This window comes from Heterocephalus glaber, unplaced genomic scaffold, assembly GCF_053883595.1.
Source record: "Heterocephalus glaber isolate CG9 unplaced genomic scaffold, H.glaber_assembly_v1.0 deba00001572, whole genome shotgun sequence".
NCBI lineage: Eukaryota > Metazoa > Chordata > Mammalia > Rodentia > Bathyergidae > Heterocephalus > Heterocephalus glaber.
In genome coordinates, this window is record NW_028258357.1 from 2633199 (window position 1) to 2643518 (window position 10320).

Consider the following 10320-nt stretch of genomic DNA (forward strand, 5'->3'; position numbering starts at 1 on the left):
AATCATTCTAAAGTTTAGTTTATACAACAGCAAATATACAATGCTATAGATTATTTCAGCAACATGAATAGATCTTTTGAAAATAAATAGATAAAACAGGAGATAAATATACTTTAAAAATTAGAACTTGCTTAATTATCTCTAGCTTCATATTTTCCATACCATCACTTGCCTATTGATTGTCCTTCATAAAAGAGAAGTGGCATAGAAACTAACAGAATACACAGAGCCCACCTACTCCAGGGTTTTCCAACTCCCACCCAATTAGAAAACCATGGCCAAGCCCCCCTTTTTCTTTCTCTGGGACCCCCCGAGTCCTCTTTTCAAACTTCTACATTTTTGTCCTGTTTCCAATTCAAACAGGAATTCCCAACTGTAAGCCCCATATATGGTGCTACTGGTCCTGCTCCATAAATTTTTTTCCAAGCCAACATGTTAGGCTAAGACCACAAAAATGACTTTGTGTTCTTATCCTGTGCGTTCAGGATATCCATGAGCTCAGCTGCCTTTGGGAAGCCTCAAAGGCCTTGGACTAGAATCAGATCTCCACAATCTTGTCTTTGCTCTACACTACTCCAATAAACATCCATTGTTTTAATTTTGCATATTTCCTCCGACATTGGGGAAATGAGCCAAAGACCACAGTAAAATAATAATTCAGGCGGAATTCCCTGGAGACTTGAAGAAAGCCGTCATTTGCTGCCTCAGTATGGCTTTCAGTCATCCCTTTTGATGGAAAGCATCTACTCTCTTCAGTGAAACAAGAAAGGTCCAGTTCTCCTTTCTAGTCTGCATCAAAGGAGGTGGTGTCTTTTGTCGTAGAGAGCCAGAGCCCCATGTTACCTGGCTACAAGCTGCTGCCTACCTTGGTCACCATGCTGGAAATTCCACTGGGCGTGTTCAGTAAAAAGCAATGTGTGTGTGGTCAGACAGCACCAGTTGTGGGTGGGTTTCTCTTCTCCAGCCCATTAGGGACAGATAGCAGACAGCAAAGACACTAGGATGTAATCAGACAGCCACCTGAAATTCTTGCATTCAGTTATAAAGCTAGGTTGTCTTAAAATCTTTTTAGAAACCCTTAGTATGCTCTTACTTCCATACCCTCTCATTTTATCTAATAACATTTAATTGCTTACAGCTTCTGTTAATAAAATTTCACTTGAGCATTCACTGAATTAAATAAGTGCATAGCCAAGAGAAGACTTCTGCTTTACAAGGGGATAGATACTTAATCTGACATACTTCATTTTCCGTGCTACAACCTCTTATAGGAAATTTCATCGCAAAAGCTGTAAAATGATATAATCTTTGATCTAGAAGTGACCTTTACAACAGCGCTTCTCAAATTTTAACAAGCATACAAAGCACCTGGGGATCTGTTAAAATTCACATTCTGATTCAGTAGGTGGGGCCTGAAATTCTGCATTTCTGTCAGGTACCAGAATGATACCCAGGCTGTTTTCTGAATTCCAGTTTGTGTGGCTAAGCTAGAAGACCTGAAGGCATTTGACCTAGTGAGCAACTAGCATGGCCCTTTCCAGCCACATGACAGCCTTATTAAAATATAAAACCCCTGTCCTTGAAGAGATAAAACAGCATCCATTTTTCCCCTATAGATGTTTAACAATCACTTGTGATGCTTATGTCAATAATTTTCAAACCTGTTACCTAGGTCCAGAATACTTAGTTACTTAGATCACATTTTAGCAGAATGGTTGGTAAATTTTATCAGTTTCCAGTCACTCAAATAAGATGTTAACAATCATGTTTTAAGTATTATGTAATACATATTTGTAGGTTTTTAAAATAAAATTTTTTTCTATCAATACAGACATTTACATTCAAACTAAAATATAACTGAACCTAAAATGTATATCTGCTTAAAAATATTGAAGGATGTTCTTACATATGCACATTTTTAGTTTAGATATTTTTACTCTTTAGGGAGAGCAGTTAATGAGTATATATGAGCTTCCTTGAGATCTGTTATTCACATTATCTTCACAATATCAATTTGTGATTATTTTTGTTTAATGAGTAACATGCTATTGTGGATAATGCAAAATTATAGCTACTACAAAAACACAATTATAATTAGCATTCAGAATTCATTCATTAGAACAGGTTTAATTTCCTAATGGTGTTTTCATAGAATAATATTAACATACTAAAATTTTATTCATCATTTGATGACAGGAAGTCAACTCCCAAGGACAGAAGAACCTCAGGCTGCAATTTAGAAAAAAATGATGGAGTTTATTTATGTGGCTAGGTTGGTGTACTTCACCACCTATTTTCATAGCCATCGTTTATAGGCTTAACCTAATGAAAGCTAGGAAGCTGGTAAAGATAGAGCCACTTAAATTTCCTCAGCATCTGGATTCAGTGTTGCTCAGGTACACTCACAAGAAGATTCTGGTTTGAATCTTTGAAATGATGAAAAGGAGTAAAAGAAAAGGGAAAAGACATTTTTGTGTTTTATTCTTTTATAATCTCTACAACCACCCTATGAAGCAAGTTATTACACCATTTGCAGAAGAAACTGGAGTCTAAATTGCTCACCCGCTTATTCAAGTGCACATTTCCCTGTGGTGGAGCTGGTTTTGACCTTAGGCCCTCTGACTCTATAACCTTTGAGTGTTTTTAATGAGCGCTTTGCTTTGCAGTTGTAGGTACAGACGCCATAGGTGCAGGCACTTTGGCAACAAAGTGATTCAAGAAATAATGCCTATCCCACAGAGCCATCTGGTTTCTCTCAGCCCCATTGCTAGGCCTCCTCTATTTCTGGTTGGTATGGAAAGATCTCCAACAGTGGTCCTCCCTCCCTGTTTCCTCTCTTCCCACTCAGGACAGCAGGAAGTCTGAACATTTTATCTACTTAGCATCTCTACTAGTTCAGGCTGTGAACTTATTGATAATTGTGGCAAGCACTGTGAGGGGACATAATTCAGAAATGTGTCCAGGCATCAAGGAACTCAAGATAATAACGGTGGCGTGGTATCAGGGTTCTTTTAGGAAGATGGAGTAGGTGGTGTTATTTTCAGTTCCCAATGTGGAACTTTTCAATGCACATTTAATTTAGAGCTATGTTTATTTGGGTTGTTGTTTAAAATTAGAAACTGACCATCTGTATTTTTCTTGATAAGTATGGAGTCATCCTGACTAAAAGGTTTCTGAAGGTCAGGCATAGCTTATATTTGCAACATTATTTTTGGAAAAGAAAAAAAACGTGTTGGAAATAGTCCAGGCATGGTGGTGCTTGCCTGTAATCTTAGCTACTGGGAAGGAGAGTGACAAGTTCGAGGCCAGGCAGGGCAGCTTAGCCAGACCCGGTCTGAACGACAAAGGGCTGGGGCTGGGTTCATAGTGTAATGCTTTCTGGCTTTAATCCCTAGTACAGAGAAAGAAGAGAGAGAGAGGGAGGGGAAGGGGTAGAAGGAGTTTGAAAATAACATCCAGTAGTTGAGAATTTAAGAAAATTTTGGTACACATGCAGAGACATACCCACTGAAATAAAAATTATAAGTGCATTATAGCAACATAAAAATTACAAAGCTGCATATGCTAGATATCAAGCAAAATGAGACCAGGGAAAGTGACCTTGATACTTTAGACTGTCTCCTTTATAACATTCTGCTACATGGATTTGCTTAGGTTTTTCATATCTTTGTAACAGCATGCAAAGAAGTTGTTAATTCAGTGTTCTGTAAGTGAAAGAATTGGGCCGTAAATATGTTAGAGGACTCTTCACTGAGTCTTCACGGTGATTGAGCAAGAACTCCCTTTTACTTTATTCTGAACTATTCCACCCTTTCTCCAGCATTGTTTCAGTTCAGAAATAGTCATTTTTATAAAGTAGAGTCAAATGTATTTAGCTGAAAATTCACACAGTAAGAAAAAAAAAACTGTAAAAATAATTGATAATTATTTTAGCCTTTTGCACGAGGTTGAAGGACAATTAATAGTTGACACTTTCTGTAAAATGAAAGTCTGATCATAGCATTGACATTTTTTCTTTTATCTGAAGTCTTACATATGCATTTATGAAACTGCCAAAATGTTACCTTCTCGCTGTTAGCCAGAATGGTCTAGGGACAAGACAGAAACAAAGCAGTCTATGTTTGTAGATAGCAAGCAAAATGTTTCTTTCCTTGGGAAGAACTTTCTTTGTTAATGTCTGAGGATCTGAGGATGGAAGCCCTTAACTATGAAACTAGTACAACATAACTAATCTTTTTAAACACTTTTTTAAAAAGCCTTACACCTTTCTTCACATGATAGTTTTGTATTTATATTTTTTGTATTATCATACATGACTGAAACTCTGTGAGAATTACTTAACTGCTTTTTTTTTTTACAAATATTGTACAACCTTTCTTACAAAGGCTACATTTTTCCTTACCATTTTTTATCTTATTTTGATATCACTGATTTTACTATTTTATAGTGAACAGGCTGTGAACGCACCCCACCATCAGTTTAATAGCTGTTTATTAGTGGTGGCAAGCAGTGGGAGGGGACATAATTGAGAAGTGTGTCCAGGGACATTAACTTGAAAAAAAATTAAAACAGCTCTTTTAAGAAAAGGACTTTATACTAAACAAAACAAAACAAACAAAAAACAAAAAACTTTGTCATGCTGGCGGGGAAAAAGGAACCCTGCTCCACTGCTGGTGGGAGTGCAGACTGGTGCAACCACTGGGGAAATCAGTATGGAGATACTTCAGAGAATTAGGACTGGAAGTCCAAATTACTGAGTATCTTCCCCAAGGAATTAAAAGAATCATACCACAGTGATAGATGTGTACCCATGTTCAGAGCAGCACAATTCGTAATAGCTAAAACTTGGAAACAGCCCAATTACCCATCAACTGGAGACTGGATAAAGAAAATGTGTTTTTTTAATAAAATGGAGTACTACTCAGCCATAAAGAATGAGAAACTAGAGACATTTATAGCTAAATGGATGCATATTGAGGCCATACTCTCAAGTGAAATAAATAGGACACATATGTGTAAATACCGAATAGTTTCTTTAGTGTGAGAAACTGAAAGTGTAAATGAGGACTAAAAGGTATAATAGATAATGTGAAATAGGAAGAAAAGGTGCAAAGGGGAAGTGGGAGGGGTAGGGGAAAGGAAAGAAGGGAAAGGAATTAATATGAGAAGAAGTAAAATGGAAACAAAGTCTTTGTAGATAGGGTGGGGTGGAGGGGTTGAAGGGAGGGCAGGGGAATGGGGAAAAAATAAAAACCAAGAAGGATTATGTAAAGGTGCAAATTCCCAATGATGAATGTCATCATATTGTATACCTTAAATGTACCAATATAATTAATAAAAACAAAAGAAAAGGACTTTGTCTTGGTAAAATTCTTAGGTTTGGAAAGAACTTTGTTCTTTGTTCAAATACTGGTTGTATTTGAATTTTTTCAGGGTTGTTACTCTGAAATCATCAGTATTACTTTGTAGTTTAATGTTTTTCATAAAAAGCTATGATATTGCTAAGAAATGATAAAATGGGTCGATATGGATTTTTCATTTAATTTTTATTTTGTCTCTGAATTTTAAAAAAGTTTTATTTTGTATCTGAGATAGTTTCACCTGAAACTTTTATTCCAAAAATTTTAAACAGAATGAGGTTATTAGTTCTTTATGTGTTACCTATACTTTTTCACTAAAGAAAAATTCCATTTCCTAGCTGCCTGTCCTGTTTAAAGCAGAGTACATATCAGATGTTCAAAAACTATTTTTTCTAGTTATATTTATTTGTATAAATTGCTTCCTCCAAATGCCTGTAGACATAAAGGAACCATTTGCATAAGTGGAAGATTTGAGTTTCCCTTGAAAGACTCATAATTGTTTGACTCCCTTTCCCTGGTTGCAGTATCCAGCAGCTCTGATGAACCTGGGAGCGATCCTGCACCTCAATGGCCGACTCCAGAAAGCGGAGGCCAACTACCTGCGCGCCCTGCAGCTCAAGCCAGATGATGTCATCACGCAGTCCAATCTTCGCAAGCTGTGGAACATCATGGAAAAGCAAGGCTTAAAGACTTCCAAGACCTGACACAGGAGGACAGAAACCCCATCCTCCTCCCTTTAATAAAGCTGGCTTCATTAACAGACAAAACTTTCCAGCAGTGCTATGATCAGAGCTCATTTTAGGCTTCAAGACTCAGGCAGAGGTCATTGAAGTCACTGAATCCACTTCGCTGTTGGCACAGCCATTAACACCAAAAAGGGGAACATTGGAAACCTCCAGGAGGATGTAATTGTTATCCACAGACTGCAAACCAGAGCACTTAAATGGGATCTTTTGGCATTCTTAAAAGGGAGGGGGGTGTTACCTAAATTACAAATTTTCTTCCTTTGTTTGAAAGCTAACTTTGAAACTATAATGTTCCTTAAACACTGTGAGAGGAAGTCAGAATGTCCATGCAGCCACAGTAAACTATTGAGGTTAAGTGTTAATAGGGAGAAATGAAAACAGCCTGAAACCCAGTGAGCCCCGTGGCTGTCCTAATGCTGCTGTCTTCCCTCTTTGGGACAGCCTGCTTATAATTTCTCAAGGTTAGAAAACTTCTGTTGGTTTGTTTGCTTGTTTGTTTCATATTGTGTCAGGATCTGTCAGCGTCTGTGCTTGTTTCTCAACTGGTACACATAATGTTGTACAATTTGAATGTCACCAGCTTCACACTTTTGAACTTCACTTGCTTTTCCTGGTCTGAAAAGGATATGGAGAGAAGAGCACACGCTTCGCACTGGTGTTGGAAAAGAGGCTGGAGAGGCCTTATGTGTATCTGGCTGGTAGTTTTTTTAGTGTTGTCAGTATTTTTCCCAAAACCACCTAGTAGAATTCATTGTATTAATTCTTTTGAAATTACCTTTAAAAATGGCTATTCTTGGCGAATCTGCACACTTAGTGTTCCAGTTTTGCTGACCAGTCGTGTTTAGAGAAGGTACATTTTGATTTCCAGATTTTTCTGGTTAAAAAATAAAGGCTATGCAAAGGAATATGTGATCATGATTGCCACTGATTTTGTGTTTTGCAAATAGTTGCTATAAAATCCTAACGAGATTCTAATAGGTATCTGAACAATAGTGCAGATAAATTTGCAAGAAAGTATTTTTACCACATTTTGCTCTTATGGAAAGATGTCAAAAATGACTTCTTTTAACCTGCAGTAAAGTATAGGATTAGCCTGTGTGTGACTAGGTATTCTGCCAAGTCCTTTTCTTATTTGTAAAACTATGTTTCACTAGTAAATTGTATATTTTCTTTCATTACTCATTATTAAACACTTCAGTGATCTTTCATGAGAAAAAAAAGACCATGTAAATGAAGTAGAGAAAAACATTTATTGAACATTTTGGGCTTGCAGACAAATTTTACTACTAAAAATTGATCTCATAAAACACCGGCCCATTTTCAACCTCTTCATAGAGAAATTAGCTGTACTATACCCTACCTATTTATTTATTTATTATTCTAGCATAGCAGAATAACAAAGAATTTGATTCATTAAGCCAGTTCTTTGCAATTGAAAATTAGCTTTTTCTCCTTCCCTTTCACACTCCATGTATATATGATCACTGTTTCCATTAAAGGGAAGCTGGACACACAAATATATTATATTACAGTTTTTTTCCTATTTTATATGTTTATCTGAGTACAGTGGGATAAAGAAATTAAAGTAGTGTTCCTATGGCATTGGTGTCTTTGTGAGAAGGGCACATGTAGTGAGAGAGATTTTTTTGATGGCATTAATATGAAGGCCCTCCTATAATATGTATATTATTTTGTAAACATTTCATTGAAGGGCCAGAAGTTAAATTATAACTAAATCACTGTGTGTTCAGGATGATATTTAACGTTTAACAACAGCCTACCCATGGTCAAACCAAAATAGTGGGTTGAAGTGTATTTTTCATCTTCTAGTGCATTGGCAATTAGAAAAAAAAGGGGAGGGATTTAATATACGGCTATACAAATAAATTCGGTGTCTAACATTTTATTTATTAAATAGTTATGACTTATGACTTCCTAGTCTTAACATTTTATGTCTTTTTATTGTATTCTTATTTCCAACACTTGTTTCTTAATAGGTTCACTGAATACACAGTAGAGGCACTTCATGTGGCTCAGTTCCCAAGTAGCATTAATAATTGGGCCTGTGTCATAAAAAATGCATGGATTTTTACTAACTAAATGTCCCTGACACTTTTCACTACGGGCCTGGACTTAGTAACTGACCAACTCGGGGGTGGGGGGAGGGTTGGGGGGGCATTAGAACATGATCAAAAAAATGTCTCCGCTCAGGGATTTATGGTGGATTATTGCAGACAGTGCTAAAAATATAGAGCACAAGACAAGTTTACTAAATTAAAATTTTATTTTTTGAAAAAATGTTATTTGTATAAATTATCAAGATTTGTAGGCTTTCCTTTTGTAGAAATAATTGTTTTATGTGCCAGAGAATTTCAATTTCGTTTTCAACAATAAAGCATTGATAACAAATACGTTGCATAAGCTTCTTTTTAAATCTTCTACAACAATAGCAGTTAAACTCTGAGATTTTAACAGAAACAGGAGAAAAGTTGAAGAGTAGAGGTTGAGCATCAGAGAGTTACATTATTTTAATGAATAATAATTTCTGGTAGTTAAATAAAGTTAGCTTGTATCACCACATATACCATGTTCAAAAAGATGACAAAGTTTTGTTTTCTTTGATTATTGAACTATGGAAAAAGGTTCTAGGAACTATTCCAAGGAGAGCATAATTGCTGATTCCCTGCCTAAGTAGGTCATTTGGTAAAAATGGATGTTTTTATAAGACCCTGATTCTCTAATTCTGGTTGTAGTTAAAAGCACAACCCTGTTCTTCTAAGAAATGTTGGTGTAACACGTGTAGGAGTTGGTAACAAAGAAATCTGGGGTCTTAAGTTGCAAACTGATAAGATAATTTTAATCTTGTTAAAATTGTTGTTCTACAACATGGTTATATATTACCTATTTCCTTTAGTGTAGGATAAAATTTAGCCCTGAGGATTTTATTATATGCTAACTATCCTGTGGCTGTGTGAGGTTATATTCCAGTTTTATAGATAAGAAAATCACAATTTAGGGGCATGGAACAATTTCTCCAGCATCACTAAGCTCACCTGAGCAAGCCTGTCCCCAGTTTGTCCAGGGCTCATGTGTCCAGTATGATATGAGACCTCAGACACTGTACCAGAAGCCTGGAAATCAAACTTCTCAGCTTAGGATTTTCCTAACCATTTCACTTTCACAGAATCATATTTTCTAACCCTCTCACCACAGATGGTCCTGAAGATTAAAAGAAGCAATTCGTGAGAAACATCATAAAATTGAGATGGTGAGAGCCATACAAGAGTTCAGTGATTGTGAAGCTAAACCATTTACTTTCCACTTGAGGACTACAAGGACCACAAGTTAAGTGATTTAGCCAAGATCCCGAAACTAGCTAGTTAACAGCCAAAATTAAAATGTCATTTATTAAGAGATGTGGCTATATAAAATAATTGCATAGTTGATGCTATTTTTAGTTCAAGGTATTGTTTAAACCTACACTGAGTACTATACTTTGAAACTAATGAAAAAAAAGTAGCATTTTTGTTTTATTTGGTTTTAGCATTGATTCTACAATCTGGTACATCCTGAGTAAAAAAAGCCATAAAACAGACTACAGGTAAAATTCTATCATTTGCTCATCTACTTGCTATTTTTAAAATACCACTCTGTAAAAAAGTTAAGATGTAGAGATTTTTTGACTGTCCACTTGACATTTTCACCACTGTGATGTTTCACGTAGTGTTTCTAGTAAAAACGAGAGAAAGTCATCTAAGTCTTGATTATTCATTCTAATACAAGGAAAGAAACTTGGTTTCTATGCAAAATGTAAGTATTATAATTTCAGATCATTTGTGTGTACCTTAGGAATATATTTCATTTAATTTAAATTTTACATTTAGTACTATAGAATTTGCTTCCTACCATTTAGAATTTGATTTACTGAAGTGATGTATCTAGAAAAATTGACTTATCCATTAGAATTGCTATATACTTAAGAGAGCAAAACTGAATGGCAACACAGTTTTGCTAACTTATGCTTAGTCTGCAGTACAAAGGATGGTTGTGGAATAGGATTTCATCTTTCTGTGTCATTTTGGGTGGTCTTCCTGCAGGAAGCAACTGGAGAACCCTTTGAGTCAGCTTTCATTCCATCTGCCACTTCAGCACATGTTGACCTTTTGTTGTTCCATAAATATTTGAGTTGTATTTTTCCTCCTGGAGACTGCTGG

General features: G+C 36.0%; 1 protein-coding gene across 7 annotated transcripts in view; it reads left to right on the forward strand.

The window, feature by feature from the left end:
- Nucleotides 1–9811, forward strand: part of Tmtc2 (transmembrane O-mannosyltransferase targeting cadherins 2) — a 531775-nt gene extending 521964 nt beyond the window's left edge. For 5 of the 7 annotated variants that reach the window (XM_087192795.1, XM_087192793.1, XM_021246525.2 and 2 more), the window contains one exon: nt 5885–8515. In XM_087192795.1, the coding sequence (XP_087048921.1) occupies nt 5885–6064 (180 nt within the window). In that variant the 3' untranslated portion in view covers nt 6065–8515. The other 2 variants (XM_087192792.1, XM_087192791.1) reach the window with 2 other exon arrangements.
- Nucleotides 9812–10320: the final 509 nt, after the last annotated feature.